At 52.0% G+C, this 22,470-nt stretch overlaps 1 protein-coding gene across 8 annotated transcripts; it reads right to left on the reverse strand.

Annotated features, from left to right (window-relative positions):
• Positions 1-1,080: 1,080 nt before the first annotated feature.
• On the reverse strand, positions 1,081-22,446 carry GALT (galactose-1-phosphate uridylyltransferase). 8 transcript variants are annotated; one of them, XM_057369622.1, is made up of 12 exons: positions 22,348-22,446; positions 21,928-22,097; positions 21,776-21,851; positions 21,596-21,644; positions 21,236-21,365; positions 20,915-20,971; positions 20,504-20,626; positions 19,516-19,648; positions 19,036-19,119; positions 18,799-18,953; positions 18,606-18,700; positions 1,634-1,695 (listed from the first exon to the last, which is right to left on the reverse strand). In XM_057369622.1, exons 1-11 carry the CDS (start codon positions 22,400-22,402, stop codon positions 18,638-18,640), a joined length of 1,095 nt encoding a protein of 364 aa, XP_057225605.1. In that variant the 5' UTR covers positions 22,403-22,446; the 3' UTR covers positions 1,634-1,695; positions 18,606-18,637. The 8 variants fall into 8 exon arrangements, with proteins under 8 accessions (XP_057225607.1, XP_057225599.1, XP_057225605.1 ...); XM_057369623.1 differs by lacking the exon at positions 1,634-1,695 and adding an exon at positions 12,984-13,581; XM_057369620.1 differs by lacking the exon at positions 1,634-1,695 and adding an exon at positions 16,205-17,180.
• Positions 22,447-22,470: the final 24 nt, after the last annotated feature.

Genomic DNA, 22,470 nt, shown 5'->3' on the forward strand with positions numbered 1-22,470 from the left:
ACGTAAACCTGCACACATGCATAAGGTGCATGTTTCTGCTCTCCCAGATCCCCAAATGGAGACAATCCAAGGCYTGGGAATGCTTCTGTACCAGCAGGAAATGGTCAGGTGGGACACTGGAAATGTGATTGTGTACAGCCAGGAGAAGGAATGGAGAAGGTGCAGGGGAAATAAATATATCCTTCACTGCCTCTGAGTACAAGGGGTGGTCAGCAGCTGAATTTACCACAATCCAGCAATCCCAGAGCTTGTGATAGGCTGAAATATTATTTGGGAGAGGGAGGAGGCTTTACTGGGCATGTGCTAGGCATGGGCTACTGGAAAAGTGGGTTTGTCTTTCCTGTGACCCAGCTTGGCTYTGATGTGCTCAGAATGCCCTTTAACAGTGGGCCACTGCAGGAGGAGTTTGGAGCAGGACCAGTGACTCCAGCAGCCATCTATCTCCCAGCCTTCAGAGGAAAGGGATGCCAGATTTCCCCAGGGCTCAGGGCCCTCCTGCTTGCCCTAGGGCAGACAGAGCGATAACATGCTGGGAATCCAGAATCCATCCCCTTCTCTCCAGGGATTTCATTCCCGACATCCCATGGGCATTCAAGAGCCTGCACAAATGCCTCCCTGGCTCCATCCCAGTCAGGCTGAGTGTCCCCCACAGTCCCAGCATCGTCCTGTACATCACCCAACACGCTGTAGGCTGAGACCTGCTGCAGCCACCTGGCAAGTGCCCCATTTTTCCATCTCTGTGAGGCAGGCAAGGCTTTGGATTTTTGGAGGTAATGAGCTCATGGTGACAAGCTGAAGCAAGATTTCTGGCTGGTATAGCTAGCCCAAACACTCAATTAAAATGAATCCACTCTCAGTTCCAGTGCTGGGCAGCTCACAGCAGCATGGTTGGTCATGCCTGCGATGGAACTTGTGCCAGTTTTGCCTGGACAGTAATGCCTGGATCAAAGGAGCTCGTGAAAGAAATTAAATGCAGTGTAGATAGGTTCCCTGTGCCTGCCTGTTATAAATACACACCAAAATGTTAGCTTTCAGGCTTAAATTCCACCTTCTAAATGAGCTATTATTTCAGCACAGCCAAGCAGTCAGACTAGATTCTTGCTTTTGTATTTTCATGATTAAAGACAATCTGACATCTTAGATGCTTCTGATGCAGTCCAGAGCTCTGTTCTGTTCCTAACCAGCCACAGTTCCCATACCTCAGCCCTAATGTGGAGCAGTGAGAGTCTTCAGCTATTGATCAGGGAGTCCATAACCTTTTCTTAAAAGTGGCCACCATCCTCACAGAGCAGCCTGGGCTTTGTCAGGACATTTGTGGTGCTGGAGGCACGGAGACCATTGTTTAGTGTGGCCAGGAATAGAGCTCATGCRCTTTCCAGGCCAGCACATCTCTCTCAAATTAGGGCTCTTCTCTTTCAGATCAGGTGTTAAAACTGGTAGAAATGCAGCAGACACCCCTGAGAGGCATTTCTGGGGATTATCTACCCTCTTTTCAGAGCAGGGAGTCCTGAGGAATTGTTCCCTCCATGTGTTCATGTGCTGCAGYTCCTGGCCTTGCTGAGCCCCATTGCCAATGCGATGATGAGGATGATGATGGTGAGGTCCAGCTGCGCATTGCTGAGCTCCTTCCTTGGTCTCAACTCGAATGCCCTGCGAGCAGATGCCACTATGTATTATGATCTGAAGAGCAGCCACCTGTTTTGGGGACAGCAATGACAAACTTTAGCCGCGAGGAACCAACCTTCCACATCATTCCAGCCCCATCTTTCCCCRCTTGTTTACCAGGAGCTAAATCCAGCTGTGGCACAGACCAGAGATCACAGCTGCCAGAATCAGACCCTGACAGCAGACCACAGCCATGCAGGGTGTGCAGGAGGTTTATTCATCTCAACACAAGCCCCTGGYCCCTTGCTTCAAGGTCACTGTCAGGGCAAAGAGTTACTCACCATTCCTTTTGAGAAATTTTGGAAATGCAAGAAGGGTCAGGACAGGTGACAAGAGCCCAACTGCAGCAGAAAAACAACTTCCAAAACAATCCCTGCACACAAAGTGCTGCAGGAGGTTGGTCTGAACCTGCCAGCACTGACAGAAAGGTTAAGGTTGAGCAGGGCTGTGGGATCCCACAGGGAAATGTTTTTTTTCCCCCAGGAAATTCATGAGGTGAGCTGCAGTGGTCCACCCTGGGTCTCTCTGAGTGGCAGCCACGGAAGGTGCTGGAAAAAAGCCACTGGAAGAGAAGCTGAGCCCAAGGCACATGAGGAGGCTGCAGCAAGACTAAGCCTGCTCTGCCACAACAGCAATTAAGAAGCAGAAATATTCCCAGAGCCATGCCACAGCAGGCAGGCTGTAAATCCATGTTGTTAATATCATCAATAGCAAGGTGCCACAGAGTAGAAAGCCACTTTCCCAAAATTTCCAGTGGTCAGGCACAGCAGAGAAACACTTCTCCCCACTGGAGGGGCTGCTGCTTCACTCCAGACAGTGCTGGAAGCAAGAGCAAGATCCAGCCCTGCAGCCCATTTAATATCAAAAAGAAACATCTGTTCCTTTGATTTAAAATAAAAAAGAAAAAAAAAAAAAAGCCAACCAAAAAAACCCCTAAACCAACAAAAAAAGAAACAAGCCTCAGATAACAGCCTGAATGGCTTCTTGAAGATTTGGATTTCTTTCCCCTTTTTACAAATGGTAATTTCAGGCTGATGAAAGGGGAGTAATGTGACACATTGACTACACAATCTGTCTGCACASAGGGAAAACAGCTGATGCCCAGGAATGTGGGGTGCTGCTCCAAGCCTTCCCCACCTACTGATACCACATCATTGCCCTAGGCCTCAGTTTCCCCCTGTGAAAAAGGATTTTCGTTTCTGAAAAAAACAAGATCAGGCAGGGAGGAGGTTTGGCAGCCACATCTCAATGTCCCTTCAGCTCTCGGAGGATATTTCACAAGGCAAGGCTTCCTTCTTGGCACTTTCTTAGCTTCAGGAAAAGCCTCCAGCCTCATCCCTTGGCAGGAAGATTTCTCCTTTATCCTGCCCTTCAAGTCAGGCAGATGATTTTAGCAGAGACCCTGATYCTTGGGAGTCAGAGTGCAGCCCACCAGATCACTTTGGACGCCCCGCTGTGCAGGGATTGGCAACAGCCCTCCACCCCATATCTCTGCCCTGCTCCCAAGAGACACCCAGCCTCTGCTACCAAAACTGAACATCAGAAATGCTGCAGCTTGTTTTTGTGTACTTGAGCTGGTTTGTTTTTCCATGGGATATTTTTATTCTTGCCCTGATCCCAGCCATACTGGGGATTTAAAGTTTCAGCCAAAGCAATAAGAAGCAAAGAGCAAAGAAAGTGAATTGAGATCCAGAGCATTTCAATAAATTAAAAGGGGAAAAAAAATTAAAGGATAAAGAAAAAAAAAAAAGAAAAAGGAAAAAAATACATAGCCCAGCACAGAGGAAGCAAAGCAATCAGAGCAAAAGCCATCAGCTTTGCCAGTTCCCCTTTGTTCGCAGATCAAATTCGCTGCCTCTCTCGTCCAAAACTAACAACTCCTAAGTCTCCCTCATGCTCCCTGGGGAGGTGTTTTCTATATTGGARACAAATCTATTTTGACACTCCTGATACTGTTTTACCCAAATTGCCCTCTGTCAAGCTGCTTCTCTCTTTTCCCGTTTGTATCACACCATGCTCCTGGTTCAAGCCTTGTGCCAGGTGGTGCTGGCATCAATCTTTGCTTGCACTGACCCAGACAGAAATTACTGTCACCAGTCCCCTCTCCCACCCATCTCTCTGGTCTTGGGGAAAATCTGACCCAAACCAAAGCTGATCTGGCAACCGAGTCCTGGATTGTGCACTGGAAGGGTCTTGGTGCCGAATTCCAGCCAGCAATGTCTGTTCAAATGTCCTTTCCCTGCAGCACTCCAAAGATCCARGACTCCAAGAAAACCTGACTCTTCCCTGCTGGGGTTTGGTCACCAGAAAGGGAAAGAAATTTAAAAGTTTTGCAAGCTAAAGGATGGAAGAGGTCCCTAAAACTCATACTGGCTGCCTACCCTAAAACACCCTCATGGTAACTTCGTGACTAATTCTTACAGGAGCCTTCCAGGTGGGAATTTCAGAGGTTCCTGCCCTATCTGTGTAGCAGAAAGGGATGATCTCCACCCTGGGAGGAAAGTCTGAAAGCATCCCTGCCCCAGCAGTGACCTCCCCGCGCTGAGACAAGAGGTCTGTAGGTCATCAGTAGGAATGGTCATGTAGGATTGTCCTCTGTATGCAGTTAAGGGATTCAAGAGATGTTTCGCATGTACTTGAGGTGTCAGGGTACTGAATTATTCATGCTCTGGGGGCTCAGGTAGGATCGAGGCTGACTAGGCTGTAAGAACTGAGTGAGATAACAGAATTTGGCTGAGTTTCCTGGCCCAGCTGAAGACACAACAGCAAGAATCCTTGTGATGGACACTCCCATCACCACCCGACACTGACCAACCATCCTGTTCAGCAGATGGATTTCCCCACACCACATTTATCCTATGCAAATCCAAGTAAATTAATTTGTTTGCTGTTTTTCACCTGTGACACTCTGAGTTGCTGTGCAATGCTTGACACATGCACCAGCAAAGTTTTTCTCCTTCACATACCCCTCCCAGATGGTTGCCTTTTGCAGGTGCTCAGCTCATCCCCCAGAACCTTTCAGAAGAATTAGGATTCTTCTGACTTGTTGCAGGCCCAGCCTTCCTAACCCTTTATCCAGACTGGTCTTCACTGGGTCCCAAAGCTGTGGGGTTTTGACCTGGTCCCCCCCAGGCACAGTTTGCATCTGATCTGGTTTCACCAGCGTCCTGCAAGRGTGTGGGTCACCCCCTCTGTCTCCTACGGTCTTTTGTAGAGATCTGCTCAGCGCCAGTAAGGCTGAGGCAGAGACTGTAATGAGGAGAAAATTAAATCATGAAACACTAATAATTATCAGCATCCCAATTAGCTGACAGAGATGGCAGCCAGCCACCAAGAGCTGGGAGAGTAGGGCCAGCATCTCTGCAGCTTCTGCACCGCAATGGGCACAGAGCTCATCTTCACCCTGCACAGATCCATCCCTCTTTGAGGGCAGCCTTGGGGACACACATGAGGACAACTTTCTCTCCTTTTCCTGGCTTTGAGACAGCATTTCACAGCTGCAATTGCTGGACTGGAGTTGTGGAGACCCATGATGCCTTGTCTGCTTGAGAGTTGTACTCTCCTGGTGAGTTGCTAACAGCTCAGGGATAAGGAGGAAGCAGAGAAGCCAGTTTAATATCATTTTCCTTGTTATTATCTCTCAGCTTCTCCCCAGCAATTTGCTCTAACTTGTGTAAAACTCTTGGCCAAACAAGCCCCTGCCCAAATAGGCCTTCATGTCTGCAGGACTCTATTTATAACCGAGATCCCATTTAGCAGATAAGCCAAGRGAATTCAAGCAGGATTTAAGCTAAGCATTTATCTGTGACCAGCGGCCACGGCGTGCATAGTGCCAGATTTACTGGGGATGTGAAAGGAGGAGGGACGGGAGAGCAAACAGCCCCYGGAGCAGCCAACCAGGACCCTGTAGGATGTGATCGCTGCTGGCACAGACTCTGCTCACTCACAGAGACTTTGTGAGCAGCCAAAGCACAGCAGGCAAACCCCATTCCCTGGGATCTGGAGAGCCTCCTGCACACCCCAGGATCCCGCAGGTACCAGCACCGCTTCTCCTCCTSCAGCTCCACACCACCTTCCCAGGCATCTATTGCTGGCAAGGSTTTCACTTGTCTTCCCAGAGAGATATTACAGCCTAAGATGATGCACTTAACAGGGTTGTGAAATCTGCCATAAAGTTTACTGCCCTACATCAATATAATGCCCTGCAAAGTTAATACGGAGGTACCTATTTTATAACAAGGACAAATAAAAACATATCCCATTAGCCCACGGCATTAGGAGCTGCATTTCTGATGGCCAGATGCTGCAATGAAATGGGTGGAGAATATTAATATGAGTATTATGGAGCTGTGCACATGTACATACACATATATATACCTATATAAAAATGAGAAACTATTGAATTTGCTCAGATGTTCTGTAGTGTTTGGAGGGCTTCATTTCTATGCTGCGAGAGAGATTGGCTGCAGATCTAGAGACATTTCTCTGCTATTACACCATGTCAATTTTTCATCATCTCAGAGGCCCTTCTCACAGAAGAAATGGATAAGTTTAAATCAATCCAAGATCAGAGTTAAACACCTGGACATAAATGTGGCAGGGAGTAAAAAGCAAGGAGGAACCAGTTACTTCCCATGCAAAGTGGTGGCATCAGGGTCAGTCATTCAGGATGGAGAATTTGAGGACATCTCTGGCCTCTCTAAGGAAGTAGGTGGCTCCTAGAACTAAAAATTCCCTTGGTACCTGTGTATTTCCATTYTGAAGGGCAGTGAGATGGAACATTGTGCCCCTCAGCTGTTCTGTACTGAGGGTGCCATGGGGTGCATCCCTGGGATGAAATGGGGCTGCAAACCCAGAAATGCYGAGCTGGACCCAGCTCTCACAGTCCCAGTCCTTCACCAACAACCAGAAAGGCTCCAGCCCAGCACAACCAGCCTGCATGCCCTCTGCTCCCCTCTGTCCCTCCTCTAGCTGCTCTGGTCAAAGATTTTTGTAGGCAAATTCCTGATTTCTCCTCTTCCAGTCCCAGCATGCTYCTCTGGTTCTGCGTGGCTGCAGCTCTTGGGAGAACTTGTGAATTTGCCGAGGATCTGCCACACTACCTTCCCCAGAAGACAAGAGCTGGCCCAATAGCCACCTGGAAGGCACTGGGTGACCACCCTGGCAYTGCTTCTCACCTTCACAGGGTGGACAAGAGCACCCCAGCTTCCCAGTCCACCGTGTTTCTCTCTGCCCAGGTACACCCACAGCATCATTCTAATCCCAGGCTGATCATTTCTCTCCCTCCAGACACCATCCCTTCAAAACAGGAATTATTACAGACATTATATTTGTTTGGTCCTATTGTAAAGTGCTGAAAGAGGTGAAATAAAAGATATTAAATGCAGTCAAAGAGTGGAAAGATTGTGTCAACTAGGCTTGCAGAGTGAAAAGAGGTTTTTCTTGTTTTCCTTCCGTATAAAAGTTTGCACATGGCACAGCCTGGAGAGCACAAAAAGGGGGACAAGAACCAAACCCTGCCTGTGTCCAGCCTGGAAATACGAAAAGGAAGTCTTATTATGTGGTGAGCCCCCACTGGAAACSCAAGAGATGGATAACGTCAACCTGCAGCTGAATAAAACATTAAAATCCTCCGATAAGAAAAGGCTGTGAGGAACTACTTATACATCACCACCACCTGCTGGGAACCGCGGGAAGGAGCCTCAGACGCTGCCACCCTACAGGCAAAGCCACCCCAAAAAGCGTGCGGGACCCCGCAAAAGCAGCCGCCTGCCTCTCTGGCAGGCATCTCAATGCAAGTRGAGCAGTCTCACACCGGCAGTCTGCGAGCACCAGGGTTTTAAAAGCGTGTGTGAAGCCAATCTCTTTTGTTAATGCATGAATCCCAAGCAAAATAACAGGCACCTGGTGGAGGATGGGATTAATAAAGAGTTAAAGAAAGGTAAAATAATTAGGGTCCTGCTCRTGGGGCATATGGAGAACGGGGCTTGTCAGAGCAGCTTGCTCTAATTTTTCATGGAGATTACGAATTTTAGTGGAGAGAGATAATAGCGTTGCTGTAACGTACTTAGGCTCTTGTAAGCCATTTGATCTGCCCCTGCCTGACACTCTGATTAATAAACCAGAGCGATAGCGAATCGACATGCCCCACGAGATGTGCAGGAAAGCAGCAAACGAGGACATCCAAATGGGATTAAAGAAGGGGAACAACCTCCAAGAGAGCGAGTCCTGGGGCATCCCCAGCTCCCAGTCGTCACATGTGCACATGGGATGCAGAAGAGAAGGTGTAGCCCTCCYGGGAGTGGAGAGGGTGTGGGCTGCATTGACCATGTGGGCCCCTGTTTAGGGGCAGCAGCTCTGCAGGGTGTCTGGCCACTGCCCCATGGGATGTCCAGCTCAGTCCCTGGGATGCTGGAGCTGAAAATCCCATTGCAGCCCTGGATGTAAGGCAGGATCATGCCAGAGCAGAGGCACMCTGTGTTTCTGCTGCCAGGATTTGGGTCTGGGGAATGTGCCAGTGGGAGACCCTCCCAGGAAAAACACTGTGGATCACACCCAGCAGCTCTCCATCCCTCCTTGGAAAGTTACACAGGGTGTGATAAAGGCATGAGAGATCCTAAAGGGCTGACAAGGAGGAACTGGGGAGGGCTGTGCTGTTGGTCTGGGCTGTCCCATCTTACCTCCCCTTCCTTGCAGTCTCGCAGCGCCGAACTCCCCTCACCAGCTGCCCCAGAGAGTCCCCACACCAGAGCAGTCCCCACACCAGACCTGTCCCCACACCTGGGTCATTTCTGTTGCAGGTTCTGGCACTGAATTTGCCACACCACCCCAGGCATCCTCCCCAGACTGCTGGAGAAATCCCAAAAGCAAGCTCTCTCTCTGCAGCTCACATGGACTCTGTGCTTGTGCTCCTGCCCTTTCTTTTGGGAAGGGCCAGGCACTTTGGTAGAAATGCTTTTTCATCCAGAAAATGCCAGTTCATGAAACACTTCCTAAGAAAAGGTCATTTCAAACAAATTTCTCTTTCTAAAAACCTTCGGGCGGGGGGGGGGGAGGAAGGATATGCAACATTTTAACTATCATGTTACAACAGCTTTAAATGAAAAATAAATCTTTTCTCCCTCACCCCACCCAGGTGCCAAATGATTTCATTTGGAAACGCAAGATCATTATCTCCTTCAAAAAAAAAAAAAAGAAAAAAAAGAAAACGGTAAAAATCAAAAGAAAACCTCTGGAAAAAGTTAAAATGAAACACTCTGCTGCGTCCAACACAGCAAGTGGGAGTTGTGCTGCATTCTGCCAGGTTCCCTGTGGTGGCTTTCATCCCAGTCCGGGGCAGGACAGGATTCCCAAGCCTTAACAAGAATCCCAGGACAGTGGAGCTGTTCCCATGACCCATCCCAGCGCTGGCTTTGCAAGACACGGTGACATTGCCAAACATCTTACACCTCATGAGCTTGCCAGGAGCAGAGAGCCCATAGCTTGTGACATGTCAGRTGGCAATGGGGCCGAGGGACCCGCAAGGGGACAGGTGTCTATGGGATGCAGCACAGCCCCAATAGTGGGATGGGAAGCAGGGGGCTGGTGTTTCCCTCGCAGCCTCCCCACACGTGCTCACAGTCCCCTGACAGCATCCCCAGCCCTCAGCTGTTACAGTTTAGGCTGCATGGGGAGCGGGAATGCCAGCAATCAGGCATCCAGAAGGGGATCCAGGCCCGCTTCAATATTGAAAGAAGAAGGGCTTTGAAAGGAGTATGCTCATTTCACTGTTTCGTCCTTTGCCAAAAAAACTGGGGGGATGGAGGAAGGGGCGAGGGGGTGGGGGGAACAGTGGAAAAAATGTCTTGGCTTGGCCCCCTCTGCCTTTTATCTCATGGGCAGCCTGCCGAGACAGGGTCTTCCCCCTGCTGAGCCCGCTGGCAGATCAAATGGAAGGAGAGAAGAGTTATAACCCTGCTGACTGAGGCTCCCTCCCTTCAAGGAAAAGGAGAGAAGGAAAGAGCAAATGGCCCTGTGATGCCAACAGTTCACACCCCAGCTGGATGGRAAACATCACGAAGAGTCAACTCCTCACCATCCACGGGGGGCCAGGAGATATTCTCCCCSAGCAAAGAGGAGCCCAGGGAGATCCAGATGTGCTGGGAGGGTGAGCCATGTCCCCATGGAGGGGACAGCACCGCTCCTTGGCCTTGAACCAAGGGGGAAGGTCATCACTGGTCCTGGCAAGCATCTCCCACAAGGGTCCTGCTGTGCCTGTTCCTCCATCGTGCCAGACTTTTCAGAGCCAGCTTCAAGCAAATAGCTTAATTAAATGCCTTTATTCCAAGGACTCCCTCTGTGTGTTTGTGTATTTGTGGATTAGCAGTTAATACAGTAAGAGGCTTTATTGTAACTAAATTGATTTCTTCATCTTTGTTTTTTTCCTTCCTTCTGTATGTTTTTCTGCCCTCTTCCCACTCCCCAGAGTGTTCTCCCTCATCACAGGATTTCCCATGCTGATCCTCACCTTCAGTGMCAGATGGCACTGATGAGGTTGTGACGGTGAGGAGATCACAGCAAGAAGCTATCCATCAGGATCTGAGGAACTAATGATGTTGAAGGAATCTTTTTTTTTTTTTTAGGGTACACATGTGAGTAAGTGAGCATTGGCTGTGTTATTGTATGAGGGAAAGAGATCCCTGCTGTTAATGGGGTATTTGCCTTGACAGGGATGCCAAGCACAGGGAAGGCAGGGGAAAAAATCACCAGCCATCCCCAGACCAAGATCACCCCATTTCCCAGGGGAAGGAGGCCATAGATCYCCAGAGGAATGAGGATCCCTCAATTCCAGCCCCTCTGCAGACCCCTGTTTGGCAGGATCTGTACAATGCCACCATCTTCTTTCCAGTGCAATTCAACTCCCCTACATCATAATTAAATCGTTACCAGCCTGTAGTGTGTTTGCCCCATCTATGACTGCAATACATCCGTGTGGGATTAGGATCAAGGAATGCCAGACTTCGATAGCCCATCACCCACTATGTCTACATGATTCCAAAAGCTCACATTGTTCACAGCTTCTTGCTGTGGTTAATCAAAACAGGACGGTAAATGCAGTCATTACTCAATCTGGGACTGGGACACCCTCCTGGGCTTCCCAGGATGTGCACAGACCTGGGCTCCACTTTCCTTCCTTTTTTTGCTTTGCCTCTTCCTTCCCTCTTTGCAGCCTGTCTGCTCCTCCCTGCTTTCTCTCCTCTCTTTCCTCCCTCCCCTCCCACTTTCCCCTTTCCCTTCCTCCTTCTTGCCCCAGGTCCCCTGTCCTTGCACAGGCCAGTAGAGCTGCCCTCTTCCCTTCCCCTCCCTGGGCAGCAGGAACTGAAGCCATAATTAAACCTGGCTTGGAGGAATGTGAATCAGAAGTCTCTTAAAAAAAGAAAAGAAACGAGGGTACCTGTGGGATTACGTGAGCCAGAAAAATGCAAAGCCGGTTTCCAGCCGCCCATAAAATAGATGCCGTCTCCTTTCCCATTGGCAGGGTTTGGCTGAACACAAAAGGCTAAGAAGAGGATTTTTATGGGAGTTATTTATAGCCTGAATGAACAGTGGTGTGTCTGTCAGAGTGTTTCTGCCTCTCAGCACGAGCCCAGGGTGCCAGCCTCACCAGGTGACTGGTACCACACTGGGTTTGGGATGGCACCTGCGAACCTCAGACCCAGGCAGACCTTCCTGCAGGGACAGAGGAGGCAGCAAAAGAGGAAAAATCAGGATGAGAAAGGATGGGAAGGAGCAGCTAAGGGCAGCTGCTGCTTGCCCCCAGCAGCCTCACACTGGCCAGTGTCACATGCACCTGCCTTGTGACRAGCAGTGGGCTGTTTCAGCCCACCAACCACCTTGCCAGTGGATATCCAGGGAATATCCTTTGTTCCCCATCTCTAACCTCTTCATTCCTAGCCTGGCTGCTTTTCCTCTTCCCATGGTTTGATGGAGATATTTGAGAAGCCTTCCCCCCCATTTGCACCAGGGGCTGGCACAAAGATTCATCTCTTTGTGAACGAGATCAGTTTAAAATCATCCCCAAACTCCATGAAAAGCTCAAAAGTTGGCAGTTCAAGAAGTACATTCATTAAATAAAGAGGGGGAGAAAAAGAACAGGCAGAGAGGAGGGGGAAGAAAAAAAAGATTACCTTGCTGAATTAATCAGGCTTCACTGTAATGTTCAGCCTCAGATTTTATTTCCTGTAATAAGCCCATTAATACGGGTGTCTATAGCAGGGGGCTTTTAGCAGCAGGCACCATTAGTGTAACGAGGAAGGGCTAATAGAGTTTTATTGGAATTTTTACTCCGACATCACAGCCTTTTAAAACAGCTGTCTCAATAGGCATTATTATTCTGATTAACATTTAGACAGCACAAATCATAGTGATGCCCTTGGTGTCCCACAGGTTTTATCATAATCATTCCAAGTTCCTGATGTGTCGGCTAGTCCTTTCCAGGGCGGAGGGAATTTTAGACCCCAGCAGAGGCTGGGGGTCATTCCTTTTCTCCTGTGCCAATGGATCTGCTACTTCTGAGGTAACCTGACAGGCTGTGCTGGAGCAAGGTCCTGCTGCTACTGAAGCATATTGGAAGCAGCTGGAACCAGACAAATGCTTTTTGAGCATCTCTGATCCCAAGAGGAATTTGAAAGCAGGACGGGAAGGGTTAAAAAGCAAGCTGGCATCCTGGGGACCCATCCTGGCTTCGCTCTCATTCTGTTTTTTGCCCGTGTGAGAATTAAATATTTAATTTTAAAAATTAAATTAAAGCTAAATATTTTTTTATCGTATAAATTAAATATTAAGCCAGCAGTTAGGGTGCACCAACACAGGGGTTTGTTGCACAGCTTTGTTTTGGGGCAGCAGCCAGCCCCAGAGCTGGAAATCTGTGTTCATCATATCTGCAAGACCTGTGCCAGATGGGGTGGATCCACCCAAGCCAGAAGCACTGCAAAGGTGTCACACACTGAGGGTGTCCCAAGGATCCTGTTAAARCCCAGAGGCATCTGCAGGGCTGYCATGGGGGCTGCAGCTGCCTGGTCAGAGGAGGGAGCCTGGCCTCTGTGCAATTGATCCTGTTTGAGCCATRGGGAAACTGAGGCACRAGGTGGGGCGGTGCCTTTTCCACAGGGACAGCACAGGCAGCMAYAGGGACAGCACARGCAGCCTGGGAGTTCTGTGACTCCACCCAAGCACAAAGCCCTGAGGGAGTGGAGGAGCTGCCCTGAGATAGAGACAAATGTGGGGATAGAGACAAAATAAGCAAGGGATTAATCGCTAAAAGCAAACAGGCTGCAAATGGACTTTTGGCTTTTATTTGGCGAGTTTCATTTCATGAGGGCAATTTATGAGGACATTTTGTTGTGGTCAAGCCTGTCAGCATGTGTGGGGAGCAGCAGCTGGTTCATCCCTGCTCCAGCCAGATCCCGTGGGACGCAAACCACCTTTTTGGCTTGGAGCTCGGCAAGTGAGCCCAGGGGCACCAGGAAAGCTGGAAACCTACTAATTACTTTTTTATTAGCATCTAATTAGTATCTCTCCACTTCCTCTACTCTCCCAAGGGCACTGTTTCTGCCAGGAGTCACCTTATGCCCAGGCACACCCAGGGGATGATTCTCCACCCTGGATCCATCCTGGCATTGCAACATCTCGCTGCTCCTGGGGCTTTGTAGCAGACTTCTCAGCATCACTCAGGATAATTAGCAAACGTGTAGAGATTTCTTCTCTGGAACATCAGGATGAAGGGGGATCCCTCCCCACAGGGCAGGCACAGATGCTTGTGAGCTCTCACAGCTGGCTCCAGCAGCAGGGGTGTGCCAGGCACAGCCGGGATGCCCAGTCTCAGCCGTGCCACACCTTGGGTGCTGTAAGGGCTCCAGACTCCTCCCAGCATCCCCACTGTTGGCAGATAAATCCCTTCTGTGGTCAAACATTTTGGCTGCCCCTATCCCAGACCAGTCTCCTGCTCTCCCACCCATACCTGCTCCTTCTCCCKCCCCAGACAGTTTTGTTTGGGTTAAATCCAGCTGGAATCCTGATCCTCATGTTGTTTCTCTTGCTCTAAACAGAGGCCACTGACTCTGGGATAGGGTCCCAGGATGGGAAAGGTTCAAACCGCAAGACAGGTCCCCATTGMCAAGAGCTGAGCCCCAAGGTATCTCCCCGACACCAGGCATACAGGAAATTTGGGGAGGGGCCTGGGAGAAACCAGTTCTTAGTAACCACACGGATGCTGTGTGACAGTGTTTAATTACCTGCATTATCAGATTGATTAACCAACTAAACTCCACCCTCAGGGCTGCCATCCTAAAATCCATGCAAAGCTTGCTAGGCAGCACCCAGACCCTCCCACTGCGTCCACCTGGGACCAGCAGCCGTCCCACAACTCATGGTCCCCAAAGGCTCTGAAAATGCCTTGCAGGAAGGACTCAGTGTCCATCAGCAGAGGAAAAAACACCAGCWGTCTGAAACATGGGCAAGCCACCTCCCAAATTGTTTCCTGCTGGTCTGAACCCTTTGGAAAGTCCCTGTTCAAGGCAGCTGCCAAACCCAGGGGAGATGCAGCACGTGGTCCAAGGGAAACTGGGTGCTGMTTACTGCCCCAGCTGGTCTTGCATGTCCAGCAAAGGCAAGATCTAAAAGGGGTCTGAGTTTTGACTTCCATTACCCTGGCACACAGAATCTCCCCACTGCATGAAGCCTGCCTTCTTCAGAACACCAGAGTGATTAGCATCTACCTAAATTTATTAACTGTTTTCATGGTAAGTGCCTGATGATGCCTTTAAAATAAAAATRGGAGGGATTTAGCCTTCTCTCCCTCCCTGTTTCCCACCCTCCTCTCCTTCCTTTCTCTCTCCCTTCCTCCATTTCTTCCTTCATTTCATTCTTCCTCTCTTCTCCTCTAACAATYTACTTATTTCTTTCTTATTGCACTCAGCCACAGGCAGCAGCAGACAAGGAGAAATTCAACAATAAGGGCAAAACCAACAGTAAAACTGGAATGAAATGACAGCCATTAACCTGGTATCARAAAGGACAGTAAAGCTGCAGTAAGGTAGGAGCCAGCAAGCCTCGACTCGTAACTTCTTTCCGATTAAAACGCACTGGTCACACATTAACTTCCCTAGCTCAATATTTATTGTCTCACCTGYACTGGAAGGCAGGGAAAAGACAAAGAGGGGTGGGCAGGATGGGAGAGTCAGGATCTGCAGGTTGCCTGCAGCTCTGCAGCCCTTGGCAGATGCCAAGGTCATGGACACTCCACCAAAGGTGATGAAGGTGCCCCMAGCAGTTCCCCTCTACAGTGATGTGCTCCTGCCAAATGTGCACCAGGGCAATATCCCAGAGCAGCATCCCAGGGCTCACCCGTGGCCACAGAAGGAGTCAGTCTCAGAGCCAGCAGAGCTGGGGTATCCCAAACACACAGGACAGACACGATGATGGACAAGGCCACTGCCACAGCCCCGGTGAGCACATTGGCTCGTTTCAGTAGAGAAAAAGCAGCTYAGGGGAAGCCACATGCCTCAGCAGATTGACACATTTCTTTCAGTAGCATCAGAAAATGGGATAGAAATTAAAATAAATTCCTGACCATACCCTCTCAAGCATCTCTGCATCTCTGGATCCCCCACTGGGCATATTCCTTGCTCCTTGCAGAGCACAGGACATACCAGCCCATCGCACCAGCACTCTGTCCCTTTCCTAACCCCTCACAGACCCATTAATGCATCCCAGAGGGTGCAAACACCTCTGTGGGACCCCGACAAATTTTAATTCTTTAATTCCATGCTTCAGGTCCTCTCACTCCSCCCCTCACCTGCCCTGTTCAGTCTACCAGAGCAGCTCAGGGCAGAGGACCTRTGTGCCCTGATGCTGAGAAATGGAGACTCAGGACAAGGGTGGCCCAGCCACAGAGATACTTTTCCCACKATTTGCAACAGCTCCCCTGCAGAAATACAGTGGCATCATGAAACATCCTTACAGGGAATCCCAGTGGGCCTCAGTTTCCCTTTGAAGTTCCCAGGTCAAGAGCAACAGCTGGGTACCAACACACACGTAGACCCTCCACTCCCCCATCCCTCACAAGCTAGCCTTTTTTAATCTCCCTGCAATAAATCACTTTTTAATTACAACTGGTCTGCAACTACCAAAATATAAAAAGGCTTTGGGGCTTTACAGCACACCAGCAATGGCTCCTATGAATCGTAATGCCTTTCCATCCCCCAGCAGCTCCATTTGCACCACCCTGACGCCTCCCTGTGTCATGGCAAAGGCTCTTTGCTCCCTTCCAGCCTTTCATAACCCCGTGCACAACCTGAAAATGTGAGGGCAAGAGAAGGCTAGATCTGTTGTGGAGAAGCACAAAGCTCAGTATAACCAGGCTCRAGCCGTCACACCTGGCTGTATGCCCTGCTCCTTCTCTAACTGCGGCTTTCACCCTGTTTCAATTTTTAGGGCAGGATTCTGTTTTAATTTAAAAAAAACCAACTAATTCTCAGGATATCTCTGAGATTTTTTTTGCAGGAGGTAAACTTGAACAGGTGGTACCTGCAGCAGAGGGCACACCAGCATGGRCACCACCACTCCTCAGCACACGCTGCCTCCCCAGCCTCCATCCTAAATCACAACACAACAAACAGGCTGTTCATTAGGAGCTGTTTAATTAAGCAATATGGATCCTGCCTCGATATTTACAATCCCACTTGCCCTGATTTATCGGAGAGAGTCCCGTTTTTAAAGACGGCGACTGTAAAGTTTAATACCGCTTGACTTAACTGCGAGTTTCATTTACGGCCGCGGGCCGAGGCGCGGCAGCCCGGGCTGGGAGCCGCCGGGCCATTAAATCAGAGCTAACTGTGCRTGCAGGGAGATGACTAGCTTCGTTACAACCGGTTCGGCGTCTAATTACCCCGAGCTGGATTGCCACACTTAAGGCAATTTGTTGCCGTTTATCCCAGGACCCTGGAGAATAAGCGGGGAAGTTCGCAGGATGCAGTGAAGGCGCTTCTTGCAATGGGAAGGGCTGCGATCGGGACGGCGGCAGAGACCAAACGGATTCYGCCGGTCCCAGCAGGGCAGAAATCAGTTTGGTAGAGGCCAGACTCCCAGCTGGGCAATCCCGATGTCCTGGTSAGGCTGTGTACGAGCACGGCTCCAAACTCAAGGTCAGCCATCAGCTCCTCCCCACAGCCCTGGAGCAGCTGGGAGTCCTGAAGTCAGGGGAGGGGAAGTTTGTGGGCTCTGGGATGAGGCAATGGGGCAGAAAGATAGGACCAGCATGTGGGAGGACATCCAGCATCACGGCCAGTGGCTCTGAGCATCACTCAGGCCAGGAGGCCCTTCCATCTGTCCCAGCCCCATGAATCGGGATGGGAGAGGAGCGCACAGATGGGGCACAGGGAACAGAGCCATCCCCACAAACTGTTGTCTTGGAGGGAGGAGGAGAGCATYTCTCTCTTTGAAAGAAATTTCTAGACCCCAGGAGCTCACTCGTAGACCTGACAAGGAGAGGGGTCTCATTAGAGAGTTGTGAGAACAGCTCATTAGTGACAAATAAAAACTGTTTATGGAGATGTGAGGGCAGACAGTGCTTGGCATCCCCCCACATCAACTGTGGTGGCATCACTGTCCATGACCCCTCACAGCCCCAGGGCTTTCCAGGGTGAAGGGCTGAGAGGGAGCAGAGCACAGACAAGTGAATGCAGCATCCCCTTGCTCAGCCCAGGAACCGGGCTGCCATTATCCCACACCGTGGGAGGACACAGGGAAGGGGACAGCAGCACCTGGAAGAGAGCTGGACTCCCTGGCAGCCTCTGGGTCAGTGATGAACCAGCTCCTGGCTACATGCAGCAGGCAGCACAGGGCTGTAGACCAGCAGTCCAAGCCAGAGAGCATGGAGAGAACAGCTCCAGGGCTGAGCACCTCAGCCAGCAGCCACCATGCAGCAAGTTTGCCAGGACTCAGCCCTCTCCCAAGAGCTGGCTAAGCCCTGGGCTGCATCCATTCCTCCTCCCTGTTTCTCACTCCTCCACAAGACTGCAGCACTCAGAGACAGACTCAGAGCTCCCCCCAGGGAGGAAGAGGAGCAAAAGCAGAGGCAGGGACAGGAGCAAGAGGTGTTGGGCTGCATGCACATCCCCTGAGCCCTCAGTGTTATCCCTCACCAGCAGCTGGGGGGTCCTCACCAGAGACCCCAAACCTCCCACCTAGGGCCGAGAGCCAYGAGAGCACAGGTAGAGGCACTTAGCTTCCAGGTTTTATTGTCCGGGGGAGTTGTGCCCTCCATGGGGCAGAGGAACTCGCAGTCTCACCAGCGAGACTGGACTGGTAAGGAGGGCAAGYCCTTGAGTGGTGGCAGGAGCATGCCGTGGAGGCTGAAGACAGAGCCTGGGATGGTGAAAGAGACAAGGAACAACACCACCTACACGAGGATGCCACAGGATTAGGCCTTGAGTACCTGAACAGGCAAAACCAGTCCCAAAAACCAGCCAAGCTGTGACAAAGTTCAGGAGAATCTGTGAGTACAGAGGGCTCACAAGTGACATGAACTCCCAGACCTCAGTTGCACCACCCCCAGGTGACTCCTAGCCTTACTGAGCACACAGAATGATAGAATCTAAAACTTATCAGCMCAGCACTGTCAAGGCCACCACTAAGCCTTGTGCTACATCTACACATTTTTTTAATACTTCCAGGCATGTGATTTCACCGCTTCCCTGGGCAGCCTGTTCCAATGCCTGACCACCCTTTCGGTGAAGAAATATTCCCCAATATCCACTATAAACCTGCCCTAGCACTGCTTTAGGCTGTTCCTGCTTGTCCTGTCATTAGTTACCTAGGAGAAAAGACCAACCCCCCAAYACCTGTCTATGACCTCCTGCCAGATAGTTGTGGAGAGTGATAAGATCCCTCCTCACACTCACATCCAAGGATTGGAATACTCCACTGCTCCCCATCACGGCTCCTCTGCCCTCTTCTTGTAGTGCACCTCAGGGAGGCTCCTCAGGCGCTCYGCTGCCTGCAGGGCACAGCACAAGGGACATCCAGGAGCTGTTCCCAGGGACAGCCCTGGCATACAGTCCCCTGGCTCCTCCAACGCCCCTGAGCTGCACTCACCTGCTCTGGAGTGAGGTCCCTCTGCGCCTGCGCCAGCATCTCGTACCCCACCATAAACTTGCGGACRGTGGCCGAGCGCAGCAGCGGTGGGTAGTAGTGGGCATGGAGCTGCCAGTGCTTGCAGTCCTCCTCCAGGTAGGGGCCTGTGGGGGCTCCTGCCGGGGATAGAGGCACCTCATGAGCCACAGGGAAGGGACGGGGATGTGCATGAGAGGATTGTGGAGWCACGCCACTCACCGTGCCAGCCCATGGAGTAGGGGAAGGAGACTTCGAAGAGATTGTCGTACTTGATGAGCAGCCTCTGCATGATGGAGGCCAGGCCTGCAGAAAAGCAACAGGGATTTGCACCCTGAGTTGGCCAGCAGTGGGGTCACCCTCAGCACCTCGCCCRGGGTGGACATCAGTGACAGGCAGGAGGGATGCACTTGGTAATTCCCATGCCTCCACACTCCTGCAGGGAGCCTGAGCAATGCAGCAGGAGAAGCACCCTCCAAAAGCAGGGAGCACCACGCGCTTCACCACCCCAAATGGACACCAGTCCCACCATCAGTGCTGGCTGTGCTCAGACACCAAGCTCTTATCATAACAAAACAGCGGAGCTATTCCCCCTCCTCAGCCCCCACCCCAAGGACATAAGCCCTCCAGAACTAGCACAGCTGCCTCCTAAGGTCAAGCCCAAAAAACAAGGGATGGGATACAAGGCTCAGAGCCACTCACTGTCCCTCTCACTGCCGCTGAGGTCCTGGAGGCGGCACACATGGCGGCGGGGCAGGAGCAGGGTCTGGTAGGGCCAGGTAGCCCAATATGGCACCACAACCAGCCAGTCCGCATTCTCTACCACCAGCCGCTCCTGCAGGTCACAGAATCACAGCATTAACARGGTTGGAAAAGACCTTTGAGATCATCAAGTCCAACCTATGACCTAACACCACMTTATCAACTAAACCATGGCACAGAGTGCAACATCCAGTCTTCCTTTAAACACTTCCAGGCATGGTGACTCCACCACCTCCCTGGGCAGCCCATTCCAATGTCCAATTGCWTTTTCTGTGAAGAATTCTTTCCTAATGTCTAGCCTAAACTCGTGCTGGCACAGCTCAAGACTGTGTCCTCTTGCCCTGTCACTGGCTGTCTGGGAGAACAGACCAACCCCACCTGGCCACAATCTTCTTTCAGGGAGTTGCTCCCCTCAGCCTCCYATTTTCCAGGCTAAACAACCCCAGTTCCTTCAGCTGCTCTTCATAGGGCTTGTGTTCTAGCCTTGTTGCCCTTCTCTGGACGTGTTCAAACATCTCAACATCAAKCCTAAATCGAGGGACCSAGAACTGCTCACAGTATTTAAGGCGTGGCCCCACCAGTGCTGAGTGCAGKGGAAGAAWGACTTYCCTGTTCCTGCTGGCCATACTAYTCCCTGTCCAGGCCAGGATGCCACTGCCCTTCTTGAGCAGGTGGGCACACTGCTGGCTCACGTTCAGTCAGCTGTTGAACAGCATCCTCAGGACCCTTTCTGCCTGGCCACTGTCCAGCCACTGTGCCCAGCCTGCAGTGCTRCAGGGGGTTGTTATACATGGAGCTTGATGGGGACAGACACAGTCCCAGCACCCCAGGGCACTCCTGGGCCCAGCTCCTGGGGGTTGGGGAGCCCACCTTGGCATACAACCAGCTCCTGGGGAGGGGATACAGACAACAACCACGGTGTCCTCACCTTTCGGTGAGCCTCCTGCTCAGCATACTCCAGCAGCATGGGCACGCCGTGCTGGCTCAGGTGCTGGCGCTGCGTGCGGTCCTCCAGGCACGCCTCATTTGGGAGGAAGCTGCTGGCCCACACCTGGGAGGGACATTGGGRTACAGGACTGGGGTACTCGAACCCCTCACATGCAGCATTACACCGAGCCACGCTGCCCATCCGCGGGTCCCTGCTGCCACCAGGTGGAGAGTCTGGCATGTGGCAGTCCCCAGGAGGGGCGGTGACAGGGCAGGCACGGGGGTAATCACTGCAAAAAGCTTAGGAACAAGGGCAGGAGCATGGCCATTCACATATGCCCCCGGGGCTTGTTTTGSAGGGTTACCCACAGGGACTTGTAGTTTGGCCAGGTCACAGGAGGGACAGCCTCACCTGGCAGTGGGGGTGAGGGTTGGAGCAGCCCATCATGGCTCCCTTGTTCTCGAAGATCTACAAGAGGAGGAAGAGGTGCAGCCAGCAGGTCCCAGMCACAGGGTCCCCACTGCAGGCTGTCGTTGTGTCCCCAGCACAGCAGAGGAGAACCCACAGCAGAACAGAGCCTCACACCCACATGGAAAGGCTCAGCAGGGCACAAGGCAGGGACAGGAGACCCACACACAGGTAAGGTGGGTCACAAATCCAGGTGCTGCCAGAGTACCTGGCACTGGCRTCCCACCTTCACCCACAGAAAACCAGCCCCCAGCAGCCTCACACCTGCACCCAGGGGTAGGAAGCACCCAGATCAGTCGCCAGCTCTGCCCACGCATCGATGACAGCCCGAATCTCTGGCAGGGACATGAGGGGCAGYGTCAGGTCCGACCAGGGGTGGAAGCACATCACCTTGCTGTGGAGGAAACACACATAGCTGTGGCTGCAGGTGTCTCCATTGACTCCCACAGCCTTGATGGGTGCAGTGGAACAAGAGACAGCGATAAAGTCCCCAGAATGACCTCAAAATTGAGCAGATATGTACAGAATAGGCACCTCATGAGGGGAGCAGGTCCAGTCCACCATTATTCCACAGGTTCTTGACAAATAGTGACCCAAACCCGCTGGAGCCATGGAGGTACTTACCACACACCCCGGGCTGGGGCAGCTCGAAACAAGGGGTGATCACTGTCATCTGGGGAAGGACAGAGAGTGGGCAAGGAGAAGGTGCTGAGCCAGCACCCATGCCTCTCCAGGCCATCCTRCAGCCCCCCCAGGACCCGAGTCTGGGGGTACCCGGCAGCCTATTCTGCTCCCCAAAGTTACCAGGCTCTGGAGCGTCCGGCTGCAGCGCAGGGAAGTCATTGGGGAAGACGAAAGTTCCCTCGTACTGGGGGTTCACCTGCCGGGGCGAGAGACGGGATGAGGGCAGGAGGGGACGGCAGAGGGAACCCGGGCCCCGGTGTCCCTAAAGATACCTCGCCGTTGGCCCGGGTGGCCCCGGGGCACAGGGGGTTCTTGGGGTCCCAGCGGGGCACATCCTCGGGGGGCGGCTTCTCCAGCTGCCCCTGCCAAGGGCGCTTCACCCGGTGTGCCGATACGAGCACCCAGTCGTCCCGCAGCGGGTTGTAGCGAATGTGCTGGTGCTCTGAGGGGAGGGAGAGCAGCGGGCCTCAGGCGCAGATCCCCCCGCGAAGGGGGCACTCGCACCGCACCCACCGCGTCCCTCAAGGGACAAGCAACAGGCTCTGCACCCCGCTTGCTGCCCTCAGCTCCACCCCTTCCCTGTCCCAGCCCGGGAGCCCTGCTGCTCCGGACACGGAGGGTCCCCGCAGCTCTTCGTGCCGGGCTCGCCGGGGTCTGGAGGGAGGGATGGAGGGAGGCAGCCCCGTCCGTACCGCTGGCGCGGAAGCGGCAGCCCCGCTCGGCCATCCCCGCCGGCGATGGCTCCATACCGCCCCAGTCCCGGAAACCCGGCGGGACCAGCCCCCGGCAGCCTCCCGCCCCGCCCCGCCCCGCCG

This window comes from Malurus melanocephalus, unplaced genomic scaffold (assembly GCF_030028575.1).
Source record: "Malurus melanocephalus ecotype Western Australia unplaced genomic scaffold, MMel_1.1 scaffold_113, whole genome shotgun sequence".
NCBI classification, from domain to species: domain Eukaryota; kingdom Metazoa; phylum Chordata; class Aves; order Passeriformes; family Maluridae; genus Malurus; species Malurus melanocephalus.